This window comes from Vicugna pacos, chromosome 13 (genome assembly GCF_048564905.1).
Source record: "Vicugna pacos chromosome 13, VicPac4, whole genome shotgun sequence".
Classification (NCBI taxonomy): domain Eukaryota; kingdom Metazoa; phylum Chordata; class Mammalia; order Artiodactyla; family Camelidae; genus Vicugna; species Vicugna pacos.
This window is the reverse complement of record NC_132999.1, coordinates 49,720,581-49,742,075: the sequence shown is the minus strand read 5'-3', so window position 1 is coordinate 49,742,075 and position 21,495 is coordinate 49,720,581. Positions and strand designations below refer to the sequence as shown.

Genomic DNA, 21,495 nt, shown 5'->3' with positions numbered 1-21,495 from the left:
AAACCTGTGAAACTTGAAGATCTGAGTTTTCTCTCTTTCCTAGTCTGTCCCATTAGTTCATCAAGATTAGAGACGGTTGGTTTTCATAGTTAATTATTCTTTGATATTCTGTTCCAGGGTTTTGAAATCAAATTTCTTGATGTTTTACTCTCTCCTGGGTGATCAGGTTATCTTTTATAGTCCTTTCAAGAACACAGCACTTGAGCTCAGCACTGTCAAGGAAGATGTCCTAAAGGTCCCATGAAATTTAGTCTTGTAGGAGTGAGAAAACACCACCCAACCCCTTATTATGAATCCAGAAGTGCCACCGCACATCAGCCATCATCGCAGACCTAGAAAAATGAAAAGAAATGAGCTGTCTGATTAATGCAAATCCAAGGAATGCTTATGGGGTGGCAGCTCCTTGGCTTTGTAGGATGAATGAGCTCCAGGACCTGAGTCATTTTATATGGTGTTTGTAAGGCTGAGCAGGTCTGTTTACTGCTTTGAAATTCTCTCTCCTGGTGTGAACGGGTAACCTTATCAGTAGGTTTTGCAAGCCTTTCTTGCCAAAAAAGAGAAAATATGTACTTTGGAACCTCAGCTGATGGGGGCCTAGGAGGAATAAAGAGAAAAGTCAAATGCATTTCTTGGGCTACACGTGGGAAACAGAAGGAGATTTTTTTTTTCTTCACATACTAATTAAGATCTCAGTTCAATTATCATCTTGGAGGCCTTCCTTGGCCACCTCTGCCCACTCAGCCATCCTCTTCCCCCTTACCTTCCTTGGTTTTTCTTCATAGTGCTTATCACTATTCAAAATTACCCTGCATATTTGTTTCCTTATCATCCATCTCCCCACACTAGGGTACAGGAGCAGTGAGGGCAGGAACCTTGCCTTCTTGTCTACTACTGCATGTACCAGGACACGGGGTACCTAGTAGATACTCAATTCATATTATTTAAATGGTTGTCAGGTGACAGGAGGTTGAGAAAAGAACAAAGAGAGGCAAAGGTTGGAATCAGACCTAGGTTTGAACCCAAACCCTCTACTTACTGGCTGTGTGTCCTTGGAATAATTACTGAACCTTTCTGAGCCTCAGTTTTCTCAGCTATAAAATGGGCGTAACACCTGCTTCCTGGAGCAGCAGTGGAGGATTAAATGAGGTAAAGTGTAAGATAACATCTGGCACAGAGGCTGGTACATGGAGGTGCTCAAGAAATACTGGCTCATTCTCTAAGCCTTGTGCCAAGAGCATAGACTGCCTGGGTTCAAATCCTGGCTCTGTCCCTTACCTGATGTGACACTTGGGCATGTGCCTCAGCTTCTTCATATGAGAATGAGAGTAGTGATACACTAATCTTATAAAATTATTGTGAAAATTAAAGAGTTAATATATATGTAAAGCACTGATGACCCATGGAAAACACTGGATAAGCATAATAAAACAGTATTGTTATTTTTAAACAAATTAGATAATCGAGGCACAGAAAGGTTAAGTATCTTGTCTAAGGACACACAACTGGGGAGAGCTGGGATCCAAAGCCAGGCTCTTAACTACTAAGCCTTACTTCCTCCTCGAGAGGGCTTCCCAGAGCTGAGGTGCATGCTATATGTTCTGTAAATGTATGCATTTTCCTGTAAAATGGGGGTGATGATGACACCCTGCCCCACTCACAGGTGACCACAGGCTCTAGTCAGGAAGGAAAAGCACTTTGAAAATGATAGAGCTACCTGCACATAGGTGGGTGGTTTTTACTCTAAATTCCTTCAAAATGGCCTTGTTGAACCATTTTCCCTTGAACTTTCACTCAGATGCACTGAGATCTTCCCTACTGTTATTCGTCTTTGTCCTCAACTCCCCGTCTCCCTGCCCCCACTCCGATGTCCTGTCTATGATAGAATAGACGAGTAGGGAAGACCCTTTACTTTGCAATCAGGGAACCAATCTCAGTGCAGTGCAGAGCTCAGATTTACTTGTGACCTACTCCATCAGCAGACTGCACCAAGATAAAAAAGGTGTCCAATGGAAAAGTATCTCACCCATTCTTGCTATCCTTTATGGCCTCATAGTTGGAGCTGTTCCCTTGTTGAGTCTTTGTATATCCTTGTTGAGGCAAAGTAACCAGGCAGTAGGTATTTCTGTCCCACACAGCCTCCTTTCCCATGGTCCTCACAACAGGAGCAGCCCAGGGGAGCCCCCGCTGTGTTGTCATCATCCTTAGATATTTATTCAGCATACATTTATGGAGAACCTCTATGTGCTGGGCTCTCTTCTAGGTGCTGGAGAGCACTAGTGAGCAAATGGAGCCTGCGTTCTGGTGGGCAGGGGAAAGAGATATTAATCAACCAATCACACAATGAATGTAAAGTTCTGATTTTAATAGTCTTCTATAATAGGAGGATTCAACATGATCCTGACCGGGTGGTCAGGCTTCACTGGGACATGGCAACTAAGCTGCGATCTGAAAGATGCATGGAGTTTATCAAGCTAAAAGTGGAGGGAGGAGTGACCCAAGGAGCGAGACTATCATGTGCAAAGGCCCTGTGGCAGGAGGAGGCACAGTTCTTTGAGGAACTGAGGAAGAAAGCTCATATGGCTGGGCAGAGACGGGTAGGATAATCTGAAGCTGGAGGCATAAGTATGTGGAACTCTACAGGGCTTGATGGGCCTTATTGAGTTTGATCTTTATACCTGATGGAAGTGTTTGTGTGTGTTGAGGGTAGGGCAGAGATATGAATAAATTTGCACTTTGGATAATCCCCCTGGCTACGTATGGAGAACAGTGTATGAGGCCAGAGAGGACTCCTCTAGGCCAGTCAGGAGGCTACTGCAAGAGTCCCATGGAGAGATGTGAGGGGTGTGGGTTAGAGTGGTGGTGCAGAGAGAAGTGGATGGAGAGATACTTAGTAGGTAAATTAACAGGGTAGCAATCATCCTGTGGCTGCTTTTTATTGGGCACACATTATGAACCAGCTGCTGTGCTAAGTACCCTACGTGTGTTATCTTACTCTCAGGGTTTTTATAAGGATTAAATACTCATATCCGTTTACAGATGAGGAAACTGAGAGTCAGAGAGGTTAAATCACTCACTCAAGGCCACACAGCCAGCAGGTGGCAGAGCCCTAGAGCAGCATCTCAAACTTAACTGTATATTTGGATTTTCTGGGGATTTTGTTAAAATACTGGCTACAATTTGGCAGGTCTGGGGTGGGGCCCAGGATGCTACATTCTTAACATGCTCCCTGCATGCATATGCCAATGGCTGGTCCCTGGACCACACTTTGAATAGCAAGGGTCTGTCTGCCTCCAGGACCCGCAGCTACAGTGCCTTAGAAGAGCTACAGATGGGGTGAGATTTCTGAGACTGCTCAAACCTGGGTCCCATGGGCAGGGTGTGGGATTGCTGTCTGGACCTCAGATAGGTAGGAAGTCATATCACATTTTCACTTCCTACATTTGCCCTTCAATAGCTCAAGCAAACTCAGAAGTGAGAGGGTTGGAGGCAGCATGTCTCCATCTACTCCCAACCCACCCCTCCAACCCCTCAACGCAACCAAACCCCATCCTGCATCCAGCTTTTGAACTATAGACCAGGGATTATATGTTCACAGATGTCTCATCAGCAATTGCCAATCAGATCATTTTGTGGGGCACCAAAAGATGGGGTGGATTGAGAAATCTAACATGGATGGTTTCTAGGTACTGAGCTGTCAGCTGTTTATCTGGGCTGTGCTGAACGTGAAGGGAAAAGAAATCAACCCAACGTTCTAATCTCTTAATCTGTGTGGTTATTAGATCCAGGTATCATTAGAGACCAAGCCCTTTCCCGTTTAGCCCCTGCAGATGGGACAGGTGTCGCCACTGGGAGATGCCAATAAGGCTGCAAGTCACAGTGTGAGCGCTTGTCTTTAATGACTGGGAAAATCCATTTCCCTTCTTGGCAGCTTTGAGATGTTGCAAATGTGGTTCTGGGTCATTGCCAGACCTGATCCTGTCTGTGTGCATATTTTATTTAAAAAGGCAGGGAGAATGTCTCCCTGTTTCAGTGATCGCTCCTTCCTCCCCAGTTGCCCAAGAACTTTCCAAGGCAAACTTTCTATTCAGTTTCCCACTCTTGAGACAGTCTGCTGGCATTCCCATTTCCTTCTCTCCCCAAATGTCTCCTTTCTCTCTTGGTTCCATCGCTCTGGGGCTCCTCAGCCTGGGGTGGGCATCTGTGCCTGGGTGATGCAGTGGATTTTAGTTGCTTTTCTGCAGGAGAGGATTCTAGCTCTAGGAGAGCTCTGAGACAGGTAGAAGGAACATCTTAAACAAAATAATAATGTCTGCCTCAAAGTGGTAAATATTTTTCATTTCAAGATTTCATGTCACTGTAATTTGTTCAGGTGGACAAGAACAGCTTTTGTTTGCGAAAGAACTGAAGAGGTGTCTTAGGATTTATCTCCAATTGCTCTGCCTGTCTCTCTATAACTGGAGCTTTGTTTCCTGCCTCTGCAGAACTCGGCAAAGGGAAGGCTTTGTGGTCTATTGTTAGGTGTTCTTTAAATCTATAAATCATAGACTGCTGGAAGGGAGGAGCTTCCAAAGATCATCTAGAACTCCTTCTGTCTCTAGCATGGACATGCATGCATACACATGCACACACACACACACACACAAACACATACAAATAATCATGGCTTGGTGTGTATTTCTAGAACCCAGTGAGGGCAGAGGTATAATTTCTTTGGGTGTTTATTTCTCATATCTCTTGATTCTTAACAGCCACATTCTTGAGTCTGTCCCAAATTTCTCTTGCCATATCTCAGGCTGCCCCTACCCCCATCTGCGGCTTCACTGTCCTGGCCCATGTTTTTGGAAGCACGACCATCCCTGTGCTAACTTTTGCATCCAGACGATGGCAAGTCATTTCCCCTGTCTGGTCTCACACAGTTCTTGTAAAAAGTGGCTTTGGAAATAGATAATGTCTCTGGTGCTAAATCGTGTTTGACTCTGGGATTCTGGCTCTCTGCTTCTATTTATGTTGTTTCTCTTGCTGGTTGGCCTCCTCTCTGACTCCCAGCTGTGAAGGCCTCCTCTATCAAAACCTGCTCCTTCCTTCCAACCCACGGCCAACCACCCACAAGCTCCCTTTTGACTTACGCGTAGCACCGTATCATTTGGTCCTTATGTTTTTCATTTTAACAATCTCCAATTTTCTCCTTACAAACTTTCTAGATATTCATTACAGAAAATCCAGAAAATATAGGTCAATAATAAGAAAAAAATAACCACTAAGCTTCTCACTATCCAACATAACCATTGTCAGCATTTTTGTGTTTTCCCTTCCAGTCTTTTTTTTCCTTTTAAAATACTCATACATAGTCCAATATTTTCATAGTATACAATTTGGTATCATGCTTTTCCAATTAATATTATATAATGAGCATTTTTGTATCTCATATAGTGATATTTAGTTTGTATTACTAAACATTTGGATACACAATTTTTAATATCTGTTTCGTACTTTACATCTCATACTTCAGCATGATTATTTCTAAAGGGGAACAACATCTATGAGAGAAAGTGTGCAAAGAGTTGTACAAATGTGAGCAGTGATCGTTCATGATGTTAGTTTTATCTTCTCAAGTGAACTACTTTATGTGTTGTCATAAATTGTTATATACTTTACTAGTCACCAAGTTTTGCACAGTGGTGGGCAAAACAAAGTGTCTGTGGGTTTGGACAGATGTACAATGACACGTATCCACCATCACAGCATCATACAGAGTAGTCTGTCTTAGTGATCCTAAAAATGCTCCTTGCTGAACCTCATTCATTGCTTCTTCCCCTCCAACCTCTGACAGCCAATGATCTTTTAGTCTCTGTGGTTTTGCCTTTCCCAGAACACCGTACACTTGGAATCAGACAGTTGCAGAACCTTCCCAGATTGGCTTCTTTCACTTCGTAACATGAATTCAATCTTTTAAAGGAAACATACCTATTAATAACATCTACTTTATTACTAGAAATTTCTTAGAGGCACTGGCCTCAGGAACTTACTTGAAATATAGAAAAAGAGTGTGCACAAAGATGTTCATTATGGCATTATTTACAGCAGCCCCCAAGTAGAAATCACTGACATGTTCAGTTATACGGGAGGCAGATTAAGTGAATGATGCTGAACCTACTTGCCAGGCTATGATATAGCTATCTAAAATGATGTTTACAAAGCCTTTGTAATAAAATGGAAAATGTTTATATCATCATCACTGGGAGAAGCAAAGATAAATGAAAAAAATGGAAAGAGAGACACCAAAGTGGGAATGGTGGTTATTATATATGAATGATGGGTGACTGTTTTCTTTCTCTCTGCTTTTCTGCAGTGAGATTCTATACCTTGGATACATTAAAAGAAAGAAAGAAAGATGGGTAAATCGATCCATCCATCCATCGATCGAACAACCTTACTTTTTAAAACTATTGGAAAGGATGTGGGCAGAAGAGGGAAGTAGGGGTACAGAACTGAGCTCAAGTGAAAGGAGTGACCCAGAGATGTGAGAAAAGGGCTTAGGCTGAAGTCTGGATTGAGCTGGGACTGCTGGAAAATGTTTAGAACCACAAAAGGTACCTTTTAGTTTATTTCTGGAGCAGGAAGAACAGAGTAAGGATGGGCACTTCATTTGAACATGGTAATATAAATATAAAAAGAGAAACCCAAATTGCTAGTTCCTCATTTGCTCCATCCTCTGACCAGAGTGGGTGGGACAGGCTTGGTGAGGGGATGAAAGCCCAGGAGGGCCTTTGAGGCACTGAGGGGTAAGAGGAGCCACACGGGGACTGGCAACAAGCACATTCTGTCTAATTTATAAAAGTGGAGGAAAGCAGAATTCTTTCATGTATAAATCTGGGTGAAAAGACATCAACCTCCAGCAAAGTTCCTTAAGACTTTTCTTTTCTAAAGAATTTCAGGCTTGTAGAGAAGTTGCAAAAAATACTACAAAGATTCGAATTTACTCTTCACCCAGATTCCTCAAATGTTAGCATTTTACCCTGTTTACTTTGTGCATTCTCTCTCTTTCTCTCTCTCTCCGCCCCCAACCCCACACATTGGTTTCTGAACCATTTGAGAGTAAAGTTGTAAGCATAATGCCCCTTACTCCTAAACATTTCATTGTGTATTTCCAAAAGGTTGGTTCTACTTTTCTGCATAACCACAGTAAAACCAGAAAATTAAGGTTGATACAGTACTATATGATCCCTATACCTTACTCACATCTTGTCAGTTATGTTGACAATTCTCTTTTATAGTAGTAGTAATAATAATGAGTAATTGTTGTTGTTATTTCTGCTCCAGGAGCACGTCCAGATCCTGTATTGCATTTAGTTCGTGTCTCTGTAGTCTCCTTCATTCTGTAACAGTTCCTCAGTCTTTCCTTTTCTTTCACGACCTTGATGTTTTTGAAGAGTAAAGTAGCTTGTTCTTCAATTTGGGTTTGTCTGATCTTTCCTCATGATTTGGTTCAGATTTGCATTTTTGGCAGGAATACTACTGAAATGATGGTGTGTCCTTCTCAGTGTGTTATTTCAAAAGGCATAGGGTATCCATTTGTCCCCATTAATAGTTTTAAAAAATATAAATTAATAATAGCTTCATTGAGTTATAATTCACATATGATAAAATTCACCTTTTTAAAGTAAAAAATCTAGTGGTCTTTTGTATAGTCCCAGAGTTGTACAGTTATCATCACAATCAATTTTAGAACATTTTCATCACCCTCAAAAGGCCCCATACCCATTAGCATTCTCCATGTCCTTTTCCCCAGCCCCTGGTGATCACTAATCTACTTTCTGCCAGCATGAATTTGCCTATTCTGGACATTTCATACAAATAGCATCACATGCTGTGTAGCCTCTTGTATCTGGCTTCTTTCCTAAGCACAGTGTTTTCAAAGTTCATCCAGGTTGTAGTGTGTATCAGCACTGCATTCTTTTTTATAGCTGAGTAATACTCCATTGTACATATTTACCGCTTTTTGTTGATTCCTTCATTAGTCAATGGACATTTGGGTTGTTTCCACCTTTTGGCTATTGCAAATAGTGCTGCTTTGCACATTCATGTACAACTTTTTGTGTAGACATATGTTTTTAACTTTCTTGGGTATGTGCTGGGGTCCCCAGTGCCACCACTAGGTTCAGTGATTCACCGGGAGGGCTCACAGGGCTCAGCACATAGTCCTGCTCCTAGCTGTGATTTACCACAGTGACAGGACACAAAATAAAATCACCAAAGGGGGAAAGTGCATACAGAGAAGCCCAGAGGAAACCAGGTGCAGCTTCTAAGAGTCCTCTCCCAGTGGAGTCACACAGGACACACTAAATTCCTCCAGCACTGAGTTGTGGTGACACATGTGAGACATTGTCCACCAGGGAAGCTCATCAGAGACTCAGTGCCCAAGGTTTTATTGGGGACTGGTCATGTGAGTACCCTCTGGTTAACATGAACCAAAATTCCAGACTGCCAGAAGGAAAGCAGGTGTTCAGCATATGCCACGTTGTTTGTACAGTCTCGGTACAGTTAACCACCCTTACCAACCAAAGAATGGTGAGAACACTCACTAAATCCAAGTTTCCAGATGCAAGCCAGGGGCCAAACTTGCAAGAAGAGCCCTTCTAAGCATAGAAGTCTTTCCTTCTATGTTAACTCTTTTCAGCACAGGTGTACACCTATGAGTGGAATTGCTGGGTCACATGGCAACTCCATATTTAACTTTTTATGCCAAACTGTTTTCCAAAGCAAATGCACCATCTTTATTTCCATCAGCAATTGATGACGCTTCCAATTTCTCCACATCTTGGCCAACACTTGTTATTGTCCATCTTTTTTATTACAGCCATCCTAGTGGGACTGGATGGTTTCTAAGTTAATAATTTGCAAGCATTTAGAACCAAAAATGATGATCCATAGGAGCCAAAATTGGTTCTCTAAGAACAAATCATGCCAGTCTAACCCCTGATTTTTCTTTAAAAAAGAAAAGAAAAGAAAAAAGAAAAAAGCAGTCTATTTCCTCTGTACTAGCTTTATTGGGGCAGAGTGTTCTTGTATTTCAATCCTATCCTTTACAATATCTTTATATTACAAAAATGGAGACTCGGGGCTTGGACTGATTGGCAGATTCCTCACTTGCTAACAGATGACACTCAGAGCAGTGCTGGATCCAGCAGAGGGGTTCCTGCTGCTATATCTCCAGCTCTGTTCCCAGCCCAGCTATTTAATGTTTCTGTCCAAAACTTGGGAGGGAGACACAGATGGTGGTCCCATCAAAGCAGGCAGAATACCCAAAACAGGCAGACACACACACATTGAATGATAAGATCTGGTTCCAGAAAGATCCTGACAGCATGAAATGGTATCCACGTCCAAGGAGAAGGAATTATTAGGGACAGATGGCAAGTCCACACCCACAGAATCTGGTTCAGATGTAACTGAACTGCTTTGGTTCCACTTTGCATTTTGGTTTCTTCTTGTTACCAAAAGTACAGCCAACCATAATAAATGGATGAAAACCATGATGATGTGCACCTGCAGTTTCGAGGGACTCAGAGCTCTGCCACTGGGGGAACATTGAAGGCTCTGGGCTGTTCAGCCAGTCAACAGGCAGCCGAAGGTGACTTGAGAGTGGGCTCCCCTGCGTGAAGATCTCTGGTGGAAGCACACGAGCTGTCTTCCCCACAGCCCATAGGGAAAAGCAGATTTGGGTTGAGTAAGGCAGAACTTTGTGGAACACCACAATTGAATGGGCTGTCATCACTGAGGGTATTCAAAGAGAGGTTACTTAGTCTTTTATTAAGGAAGTTGCGTGGGGCAGGAGGTGACCTGGGTGACCTCTGAGGTCTTAGAACTGCCTAAGCATGAAGCCAGGGACTCTGTGTCTCTAAAGCCAAATCCAGGGGTTGTCCAAGACACGTAGAGTGAGATTAGCCTTTCTGTTTGTCGGCCTCTTTTTGTGTCCCTCATAGTCCTACCTGTCCATCAGGACACTTGGTGCCCATGAAATTTCCCTTGAGACACTCGCTTACCTTTGTCTGAGCACCTATGTTGCTCAGAAGCCCCCCTCCCCCCACCCATTGCCTATTTTACCTGTGACATATGTGGCTCCCATGAGTCTCCCAGGGTTGTGCTAAGCTCCAGAGCCAATTTTCTTATTTGTTCTTACATTCATTCAGCAGATATTTAATGAGCACCTATTATTTGCCAGTCCGTGGATGAGTTGCAGGGCATGCAGCAGTGAATGGGGGTGGGGGCACTAACCACATAGATGCGTAATAAAAGCATAACTGCAGGCTGATGTGGGACTTGACATCAGGAATGCAAGATCGGAGTAGGGGCCTGACTTAGGCTTAGCTGGGGAGGAGGCCTCCCTGCAAAAATGCCTTTTCAGCTGGGATCTGAAGGCAGATAAGCAGTTGGCAGGGAAGTGGAGGGTGTGGGCCGAAGGAGCACTCCCACCATGGCTGTAGCCCAAACTGCGGCTGAGCACTGGACAGGACACCCAGTACATTAGGGTTAGGAAGAGAGGTAAGGACTGCCTGGCTGGGGCCTTTCCGCATCACCCCTGTTCATCCAGCACGTGGGCTTGTGACCAAGGTGGAGACATAAGAACTAGCATTTGAGGGCCTGTGTATCTTTGTGCTCGTGTGTGTGTGTTTTGAGAGTAGCTCTGGTTGCCTTCTGAATCCTTTCCCAAGTGACACAGGGATTATTTGTGCCTGCATTTCCCTCCATTGATGTGATGACGGTGAGAACGGGCTGTGTTCCAAATACCCCCACGCCCCTGCCGTGACAGTTCCTTTGAGAACATGTAGATACCTATGATTCTCTTAATTACTCCTGTACACCCACTTCTCTCCCTGTTCTGTCTCTCTCAAGCAGGAGGGACTAGAGGGTAGGGTGCAGTCCTCCCCCTCCAGACCTCTGCTTCTGCTTTCCTGCTGCCATTTGTGTTTTAACAGCCTCCTGCTGCTCTCCTTCCCAGCCACCTCCCTCACATTGACTTAATCAAGGGGGCCCCCAGATAAGAGAGACCCAGGGAAGAGGCCAGTCTCCCTTAAGTGCTCACACCCGGCAATTAGTTTCTGTTATTGCCAATTCAAGATAAGTAGAAAATAACAGAGGAGTGGAACCAGGACTCGAAGCCTGTGCCAAGTGCTTGGCATGCATTACCATGACATTGGCACGTGTGTCTCATGGGAAGCCACACATCAAGCCAAGCGTGGAGGAGGGGTCTGCTAGCCTGGGAGTTGAAAGGGCTGTATTCCATCCCTGCTGGCTGTGCCACTCTGACCACTGTCCATCTCTGAGCCTCAGTTTCATCATCTGTGAAATGGAGAGATGGTACTAGATTATTCTGCCATTTCATGGAAAGCCCAGGCCATAGACCTGTCAGGTCTGCCCTCCTGGTCTGTGCACTTGGGCTGCAGTGGTGAACATGGCAGTAGTTACTGTCCAGATGTGACTGGAAGAGACGGCTTCTCGGCCTTGGCACCAGGAGTGGCAGGGCATGGAGAACGCAGATGGCAGTGTCCAGAAAGATGGAGCTGAGGCAGGAAGGTGGGCTGGGAGATGGAAGGAGAAAAGCAAAGGGATTCCAGACAGTGTCTGGAAGTGAGATGACAGAAAGAAACACTTCTGATAGATGAGTGTTTCTCAGATGTGGCCCATGGACCACGTGGGAACCCGTTAGAAAGGCAAATTCTCAGGCCCCACCCCACACCTGCTGAATCAGAAACTCAAAGGGCCCAACGGTGTTTTAAAAAGCTCTCCAGATGATTCTGATGCGTGCCAAAGTCTGAGAACTAATAAGATGGATGAAAGGAGGAGTGAACAGATGAGGCTCAGAGAACTAGACTTTAAAGGCCGAGGAGGGAAGAAGACTAGCGTTTGTCAATCACTGCTGTGTCAGGTCGGAAACGGCATTTCCAGCTACTTTCTCTCAGTTAAACTTTTCAGGGCTGTGGCAAAGCAATCCTTGTTATTCCCATCTCAAAGAGGAAGCAGCTCATAGATATTTAGTCACTTGCTAAAGCCAAAGAGACAGTGGTGGAGATAGGATTAGAACCCAGGCCTCTCTGGCACCGAAGCCTGAGTTCTTTCCACTACCGCAGGCTGCCTCCCACTTCCCTGTCCCTCAGCTGAGCCTCCACTGCCTGGGCTGGCTCCTGCCTCTGCGCCAGGGTCACCCCACAGCCTTGCTCTGCTGTCCTCCTTTTGCACCCTGCCATCAAAGGCAAAAGAGAAACCCTGGCAGGGCGAGGAAACAGGACTAAGGACGGATTATTACCCGCATTCCTCCAGCCTTCAGTGCTCAGTGCAGCAGGGGACCAAGGTGCTTGCATGATGCTCCTAAGGGGCTGACATAGTTGCCTTAATGTAATAAGAACTCATGCATGCACTCATGACAGAGCCCCCAAATACTCTTTGCTAAGCCCTATGCTGGGAGCTTTGGGGAAACTGAGGCAAGGAAAGTGTAGTTTCTGGCTTCAAGGAGCTTATGGTCCAGAGCCAGGGTAACAAAAACTGACAGTGACCAGCTGGGGTGCTAGGAGGCCTGGGACAGCCAGGGTAGGTCAAGCCAAGTGTTGGAGGAGTTCACAGAGACTCATGCAGTGACTTTGTGGGACAGACCTAAGGCTTTGGAGCCAGAGGGCATGTGTTCAATTCCCAGCATTCTCACTGACTCACTGGGTAACCCTGAGCAAGTTACCTTATGTCTTGACTTGTCTCCTTATCTATAAAATTGAGTTAACAATCCCTAGCTCAGGGGGATTATTCTATCAGATTCTAACAGGCCTCACTCAGTGAAGTCCGTTTCCTTCCCTTCAGAGGGTCCCTGGAGGTCCAGTCACTGGAAGGCTTCCTGAAAGAGGTGGCTTTTCACTTTGGCACTGACGAGTGGCTGGAATATATTTAGTGCTTTTTGTGTCTTCTCTAAGGAATCTATGGGTAGGCACTGGATGTGTGGGCTTGTCTGAGGAGAATGGCCTTCCAGGCAGCTGTAATTATGAGTGAAATTATGGTGAGAGGAAGCCATCTTTCTTAATGTGGAAGATTGTTTTCTAAACGTGGTCTCAAGTCCTGTCGCAAAGAGCGTTGCTGGGAGTCACCGTGCTCAGGTTTGCTGTTTCCCATTCTCTCGCAGATGATGCAGTTTGCCTGGCAGAGCTACAAGCGTTACGCGATGGGGAAGAACGAGCTCCGGCCCCTCACAAAAGACGGCTACGAGGGCAGCATGTTCGGTGAGTGGATGTCGGGGAGACCCCTGCCCTGGGGGCCGAGCAGGGGATTTTAGTTTTGGCTTTTCACCTCCTGAGCTGTCTCCCTATTTCTCCAGACCTGGGGATCCCAAGCTTGAGTTCCTGTGGGGCTGTGTAGGCTTCTGAGCCTTCTAGATTTGGAGGGAACCCACACACTTCCCCCTTACTTTATACACTTGTCTGTATGCACCTTTTGTTCATTTTCAGAGCAAAAAATCTTGGAAATGTGAGGGGGGATGGTAAGTGATGGACACTCGTTTCCACAGAAGTTTACAGTTTTGAAGGACACAGAGGATTGGGCTTAAATCCGCTCTTCCAAGTGCCTGTAAAGTGATCTTAGCTGTTTCCCTAGAGAAACCAAATACATTTTTAACGAGGTGGGCACACACAGTGCATTTAGGGTCTTGGGAGGGTATCTCCCGCTGACTGGCTTGTGGACAGACATTCGCACATTAGGGAGCAACACGGTGCTGCTGCGTTTTGGCAGCTCAAGTTTTATCTGCAGCCTCGCTTGCTGACATCTCTGCCCTTTGCAGCTGTGAGATCCTCCTAAGTCAGAGCCTCCAAAGCCCCTCTCAGCTGGAGAGGCTGCAAAGTACCTTATAGTGGGCACAGCTTCAGATTTCAAATGTAACTCCTGAACAAATGGCTAGCTCCCCTCTCTGCAGGCCTTCCCTATGAAAAGATGCTGGAGGCACCTGGCTTCCTTCTTCTCTGAGAGGCAGGGGGTTCTGGAGATGGAAATACATCACCTATATTCCCCACCGCTTAGAGACACAGACTCCTGACAGTAAGAACCCAAGAACTAAGTCAGATGAAAATTCCTTGCAAAATTTCGAAAGCAGGTTTACAAGGGAAGGTCCCCTACACATATGGCCCTGTAAGAATATTTGTGTTATGGGAAAAGGGACACAGGACCTACCTTCCTCCCTCTAACCAGGCAGCATCATAACCTTTCTGGCTGTTCAGACAGTTCACTCTTCTTGAGTGGGGGGTTGTGATTTGAGGTAGCTGCTGCTGCTGCTTTTTCTTTTCCTGGCTATCATAGGCACGTAGAGGAAAAGAGAAAGTATCAAAAAGTGTAAAGCAGACAAAAAATAACTCGTTTCAGCACGTAGATGCAGCCTCTGTTGACATCTTGGCTCATTTCCTTTTAATCTTCTGTATGCTTTCCCCTCCCTCCTTTATATACAATATTATATTGTTTCTTTTTTAAATTAATTAATGTTATAAGTGTTTCCCTAACTCATGTAAATTTTTTCATGAAGAATATTTTTAATGGTTGCAATTATTGCATAGATATGTCATAATTCATTTAGCCATGCCACTAAAGTTGGACAATGGTCATTTGTAAATTTTTGCTATTAAAAATAATGCAGCAGTTATCATCTTTGTTCATAAAGTGTTGTCTTAGGATAGGTTCCGAGAGAGGGAACAGAAGGCAGGAAGATAGATATTCCTTTAGCTTCAAATATGAAATGGGTGGATGCCAATTTCGGAGGCTCGCTGCCTTACCTGCCTAGAACATAGACCTTCTCCAACACCCACATCAGCCCTGGGGAGAGATGGCTGGTGTGGCTCTCATCAGAGTTGTTGGAGCTTTGGCTACTAGTGTCAATGAGGGACATAATCAAGGAGGCTCCTCTCCTTCTCTCTATACAGTTTGCAAATATTCAGGGAATTGGTGGAGGTTGGGGGGAGGCTGTTGATTTCTGAAACTGCCCAGCATAGGCATAGCTGTTGCTTGGACCATCCGAGGGCCATTCATGGGGCGCACTAATGGGAGGAACTGGGCTGCACCAAGTCCCATTTTGTGAAATTCCTCAGGGGCTCTGATTTAAATCTCAACCTTTTGGCCTTATTCCCATCACTGAGCCTGACAGAGAGTGGGCAGCTTGGAATGATGGTAAGAAACCTGGACCTTGAGCCATAAGACCTGGGCCCGAGTCCTCATTCTGCCCTGAACTACATGTGTGGCCAAGTTCAAGTTGCTTGATCTCTCTGGGCCCCTGTTGCTTCTTTTTTCACACTCAGGCTGCTATGAGAGCATGCAGAACAAGTATATATGCATGATTTAGGATTTCCATTGTAATAAATGTGGTTGGCAGTTGCCCAGGTGAGCCCATGGAGGATTCTGAGGTGTCTTCGGTTGTCTGTCTCCCAAAAGCAGCCTTGGCAAGGCCCTGGATGCCTCATCACCCGTGCCTACAGCAGTCCTGGCAGTGAGGCCTTCCTTCTGCAGCCAGCAAATGAGCCACAGTGGGCGGCTGGCTCCTGGGAAAAGAGAGTGTGTAGGGACTCAGGCACTGGGCAGGGAAAAGCTGCTCTTGATTTTCTCACTCTTTCACTCAACGGATGCTTGTCTAGTGCGATGCTCAGTGCTGACTGCTGGGGATACAGGGATAAATGGCACAGCGAAACCACCAGCTCTACCGAAACATACACTGTCAACCCTTCCTCGGGGCCTCTCTGGGGTCTGTCTAGGTGCTGTCAGGGAGAGGGACAAGTGGAAGGGGTCATAATCAGTGATGTGAACAGTGCTTCACTAGCTTGTGGTTCTGGTCCCCTGGAGCCCAACAAGTTGAAATTCAGACTTCACTGCTTCCTGATTGAGTGACCTTGGGCAAGGCATTTCTCTCTGAGCCTGAGTTTTCTATAAAGTGGAACTAATGAAAACATCAGTCCCCCAGCCCAGGGCCTGTCGGACACACAGAACCTTCTCATAGATGGTGGCTATGCTTATTGTTGCCGCAAACGGGTCTGATGATACGGAGGCTTATGGGAACATCCCCAGAGGAGGGTTTAGGGACATTCTAGGAGACTGGAGGAGGTTCTAGTTTGGGGTGGAACCATGAGGGGCTTGGAATCCAGACTGTTCTTGAAGATAGGAGGTGAACTGGCCTGAATTGAGCTGCTTGTCACACCATCCTTTTGCTGCACTCACGTGGGCTGTTGGGCGGCATCACTCCTGGGCTCTGGCAACTGCTGTCATCAATGACCTCACTGTAAGCTGGGCCCTGCAGGGCATGGTCAGGTGGCAGCTGTCCCCACCCTGTCCCACATGGCTGAGTCAATGTACGAGGGACCCTGAGCTGCTTCCTGCATCCTGGTGCATATCAGTTTGACATGGGCTCTTGCAGCCTCCTCCCTGGGCCTGAGGGGCCAAGAGGGCTGTGTATGGGGAAGAGAAACGAGTTCATGCTGGTTCCGGGCTTTGCAGGATATACGGGAGCTGCAGCAAAGACGTTGGATGCAAAGCCTGGTCTCCCTGTTTAGCATTTCACCAAATTGAATTTCCCCTCCCAGCCACTTGTGTGCCCCTCCCTGAATCTGTCCTCACTTTGAAAGTAAGACCTCTAGGTGAGGCACCTCTCAAGCCAGTTTTGGTGTCCTGAGATATTTGGTGTTAAAGTGGCTTCCTGTTTACCACAGTCTGACTCAGCAGGTCCTGTCCAGAAATGCCCCCAAGACCCTAGCAGCTGTGAGCAGAGAGGACACAGCCTGTTCACTGGCACAAGGCTGGCCCTCAATGGCGATGCTCTTATCATATTCAGTCACAGAGGCAAGTCTGCCACTTGTAGAAGACATTTGAGGAGGGGAGGGCAGAGGAACCAGCCATAGAATGGCAGCCAGCAATACCGTAAAGCACAGTGGTTCAGTACACAGAGGCCCAGCTTCCTTCCCTGTACAAGGTGCTGCTGCTAGGACCTGGGAGATACTGAATAAGCCAGCTGAAGAGCATGGACTCTGAGGCCAGATGGCTTGGATTTGCATGCTCCTCTGCCACTTCCTAGCTGTGTGACCTTAGGCAAGTTTCTTACCCTTTCTGGGCCTCAGTTTCCCAGCTATGAAGTGGGGACAACCATGGTCCCTACTCACAGGACTGTTCTGAGAACAAAATGAGGTAATCCATGAGAAGTGCTTATATTCATGCCCAGCACACAGGAAGCATTCTTCAAGTTCAGCTGCTTTGAGGATGACGTCAGGCCCTTAGGACAGTGTGTGCTTCTCCCATTTTGACTGGGGTGTGACCAAGTCTCCTGGACCCAGGGACCCACATGAGGGCTCCAGGGTTCACTCAGCCCTGATCCCTCCTGCCCTGCTCTCCTCAGTCCTCAAGCACCTGTGGCAGACATCATGGGTGGGCAGCCCACTGCTAGGCAGTGTACCTCTCACCCTTTCATTTAAGCAGCTTACAATTCCATTGTAAGCAAGGAAGAGTCAGGGGAAGGTTAGGGTTCAAGACTGTGGAATAAATTGGCCCCCTGCCAGCAGGAGGGTTTCCAGGAGAGCAGTGAGACAGATCTCGCATTGAGTGCCAGCTGCTGGCCTTGAAGCACTTAATGAGCATTAATCCTTCCAAGAAGTCAGAGCAATGGTAAGAACTTCATTCTCCCTTGGCAGTGGGGGAGATCGGTAGGTAACGGGCACAAAGTCTTGGGAGAATGCCACCAGAGAGGCCCTTTGATGGCAAGTCTAACTCCCTCATCTTAGAGTTGGGGAAACCAAGATCAGAGAGGGGAAGGGACTCGCCCGAGGTGACACTCTTGTTAATTGTAGGTCTAGGACTTGAACTCTGATATCCTGAGTCCCAGCCCAGGGCTCTTTGCACCACCCACTCTGAGATTAGCCAAACTGTGCAAGGCCAGATTGTCAAAGCACAGGCCTACAGACAGATCACCACCAGGAACTAGACATTCTCAGAACTGTAGCAAGAGCGAATTGCCTTTCAGGAGGTGTATGCTTCGAGAGCCAAGAGCCCACCTGCTTCCTGTGCATGCATCCCACTGGGCACTGTTGCTGCCAGACACTGTAGCTACATTCTGTGTGTCCTCCTCACAGCCCAGTGAAGGTGTAAATTATCCACTTATCCCCATTTTGTGGGTAAGGAAACTGAGACTTTGAGTTCCAGGACTTGCTTAGTCACACAGTTATCAAGCAGAGACTTGATCGCAGGTCTGTTGGACTCTAAAACCCAATCTATAAACCAGCATGCTGCCCTGTGCCCCAGTGACCACACTGATGGCTGCAGAGAAGGGAATGGGGACAGAGGGACAGTCTCAGGGTTGGCGGTGTTGCATCTTCTATTCCACGGCCCTCAAAGCCTAGAAATACATGTACCACAGACCAGGGTCTACAGCCACCCATCGATAGGCAGAATTATTTATTAGACATCAGCTGAGTATTCAGGGCCTGATGAAAAGATTCAGATTTCCCACTTTTCTCCCACCATAAGAAGATATTTATCCCTGCCCCATAATCTGCAAATATTTAATTACAAAACATGCCATTGACTGTTAGCGTGACGAGCTGAGTGGAGCATGGATGTGAGAACCAAACCAGTCTGAGTTTGAATCCCAGCTCTGTCACTTACTAGTCATGTGAACTTGGGTGAGTTTCTTAACCTCTCTGTACCTCAGATTCTCCATCTGTACAATGACGATAATACCTACTTCACCCAACAGTTGTGAGGACTAGATAAAGCTGATGTGTGTAAAACACCCAGCAGAGTACCTGCCCATGTGCTTAAACATACTTGACCATATGCATTCATTAACTGTAAACTGCTGCCATTATTACTACATTGTTATAAAAATAGTTGTGAGAATAATTATATTCCAAGGGGAAAACCAGTGCCTGGCACATAGTAGGCTCTCAGTAAATATTGTTGAATGAATGAATTGCCCCCTGTGGTCTGCCTGCCCCCTCTTCCCTTACACCCTTTATCCTGGTCCTGCTCTGCTCAGTTCCTCTCATTCTCTGCAGTTGCCTTGATCTCCTCCGTCACAAAGTGCATTAGGAATCAACAAACTGACCCTGATAGAGCAGCAGTACAGCTTAGTCAGTGGATCTGATCTCGGGCATTTTCTTGGTGGAGGATGGAGGTGCTTGCATGGCCAGAAGCTGGCCCAGGGTGACCGTAAGAGCCCCAAGTTGGATTCTGCCTCTGCCTGGTGAATCCCTGATAGAACTGCCCAACCAGATCCCCATTTCAAGGGATTGATTTACGGCCTTGGGTGAGTTAAGAGGAAAAATGAACACAGCATGATTTTCAGATCACAGGCTGGGAAAGTTCGGCCTTGGCAGAGAGAAAAATCATCTTTGCCTTGTAAACAGGGCAAATATGATGTTGAAGAGGGAATAAATCTAGGCCCCAAGATGTCACTTTTACAATTTCGTTTTGGCGTGTGACTTAGCAGTGCCTTCCACAAAATGTTCAGAGTCTCCTACACACACCTCCTACACACACACACACACACACACACACACACACACACACACACACACGTCTTACATGAGAGCTACTCTGCAGTGTGGCTGCCTGGGGAAACCACCTGCTTCCCAGTTTTCCACGATCTCCACACTGTTTCCATGATCTCTGAATTTGTTTCTGGGTGGCAGCAGTTTTGACTTTGGAAATGTGCTCAGGTTCAAATCCCTGGCATTTACCATCTAAATTAAATTGGGCAAGTCACAGAGTTCTCTGAACCTTAGTTTACTCACATGAAAGCGGGGAGGGCAGGGTTAGGCAGCCCCAGTACAGTGCCTGGCACCTAGTAAGTTCTGGTAAGTTTTTTCTTCCCCGAGTGTAGATACACCCTTCCTAGTCCCTTTCCTGTCTCCTCTTTTATTGGATAACAGAGCACTTGGACTTACCTGGCTGAAAATACCATATCTGCTTTTATAGGTTTTGTTTTCTGGAGGTTTTTTTTTTTTTTTCCTGGAAAACAAAAACAAAAGCAAAACACCCAGTATCCATAGTTCTTGGGAAATCGATGTTAGGCTGTTTGCTCCCTGATTCTGGCAGGCCATGGTGCACATTCCAGGCTTTGAGTTTGTTTTGAGAAAGAGCTGTCATCAGCCTGAGAAGTGGTGATGTTGCAATTCCTTGAGCAGAATGGGTCAGGCTTAAGGGCAGCAAGCAAACCTTCCCGGCAGTCACATGTTTCGGGAGCCCGGGGTTGCTCCATCCGGAGGCCAGAGGCTGTCAAAGCACAGAGGAAATGGATTAGAAGCACCAGTCACTGGTGAATGGCCTTTAGCACAAGGAGGGAAATAGTATGAAAATATTAACGCCACATGTGTGAAGGACAGGCAGGACTGGCAGTTGCTGGTCAGATGCTGCAGCCCCGTGGTGACCTCCCCATGGCCTTGAGTGACACATCCACCATGATCCTTCTGACGACCAGTACGTCCCTCAGGTCACACTGGGTGATTATCACAGCAGAGCGCTCGCCTCTAAATGAGCCTGCTGGATTTTCACGCTCTCACGCTGCTGACCATTCAGGGCATGCTGCTCTGCACCCTCCTCCCACAAAGATTTTTTTTCCCAAGTAGTTCCTATTTAAGATGCATCTTGGCTGTTTTCTTTTTCTTTTTGTTTAAAAAGCTTCCCACCAACACAGAACATTATTTATTTCTCTAGAAAATAATAACAGCAGGTTGTTGTAAAAAGAAAACTCGAGGTTTGGAGCCTTGGGTCCCCATCCCAGCCCTGGCGCCAGAAGCCACGTGAGCCGGCCACCTCCTCTGGGCCTCTTCTGGGCTTCAGTACAAAGAGGTTTGCACCCTGGGCCCTCGCTGTCCTCTTTGTGATTCTTGGTTAGTTACTGGGCTGATTTCTTTTTTTCACCTCTGAGAGGCTATTGGACTATACCAGTTCTCTCAAAATCTGAAATTTTAGTAGCAAGTCTTGCTCCTGTTGGGGAAGAGTGATTCAGGATGTCTATTCCCAGAGCAAGTTGCTGGGGATGCATAGGATGATTCATATTGAAACTGACATTCCCTCCTGGGGGTGACGTGTTCCTACCCAGTTCCTAAAGGCCTTTCCTTCCTTGGAAACAAGGCAGAGCCCACAGCAGACATCCAGCCTTCTTTTCTTCATGCCACATTGATGGCAAGCACTTGCCAAATTTCCCAAAAAACTCAGTGACAAATAGGTATGTGAATTCGCAGAATCTGAGACTGTCCGTGCCAGCTGGGTTCTTTGATACCATCTGGTCCATTGTCTAAGGATGGGGAAAGAGGCACGAGAGGAACAGGGACTTGGGGAGGTCTGATAGCCAGGGCTTGAACCCTGCTCCTTTAACTTGAGCCTCTATCTTTTTTTCCTTTTTAATTTCTTTTTAAAAGTTAAGATGTAACTTATAACTTACATACAATACAATGCACAAATTTGAAGTGCCCAGTCCAGTGAATTTTACGTGTGGATACACCC

General features: G+C 46.1%; 1 protein-coding gene across 1 annotated transcript in view; it reads left to right on the top strand.

The window, feature by feature from the left end:
• MAN1C1 (mannosidase alpha class 1C member 1) overlaps nt 1-21,495 on the top strand; it is a 122,039-nt gene that overhangs the window by 32,353 nt on the left and 68,191 nt on the right. Inside the window, exon 2 of the mRNA XM_072975087.1 lies at nt 13,163-13,259. Within this exon, the coding sequence (XP_072831188.1) occupies nt 13,163-13,259 (97 nt within the window). The remainder of the gene's footprint in view (nt 1-13,162; nt 13,260-21,495) is intronic.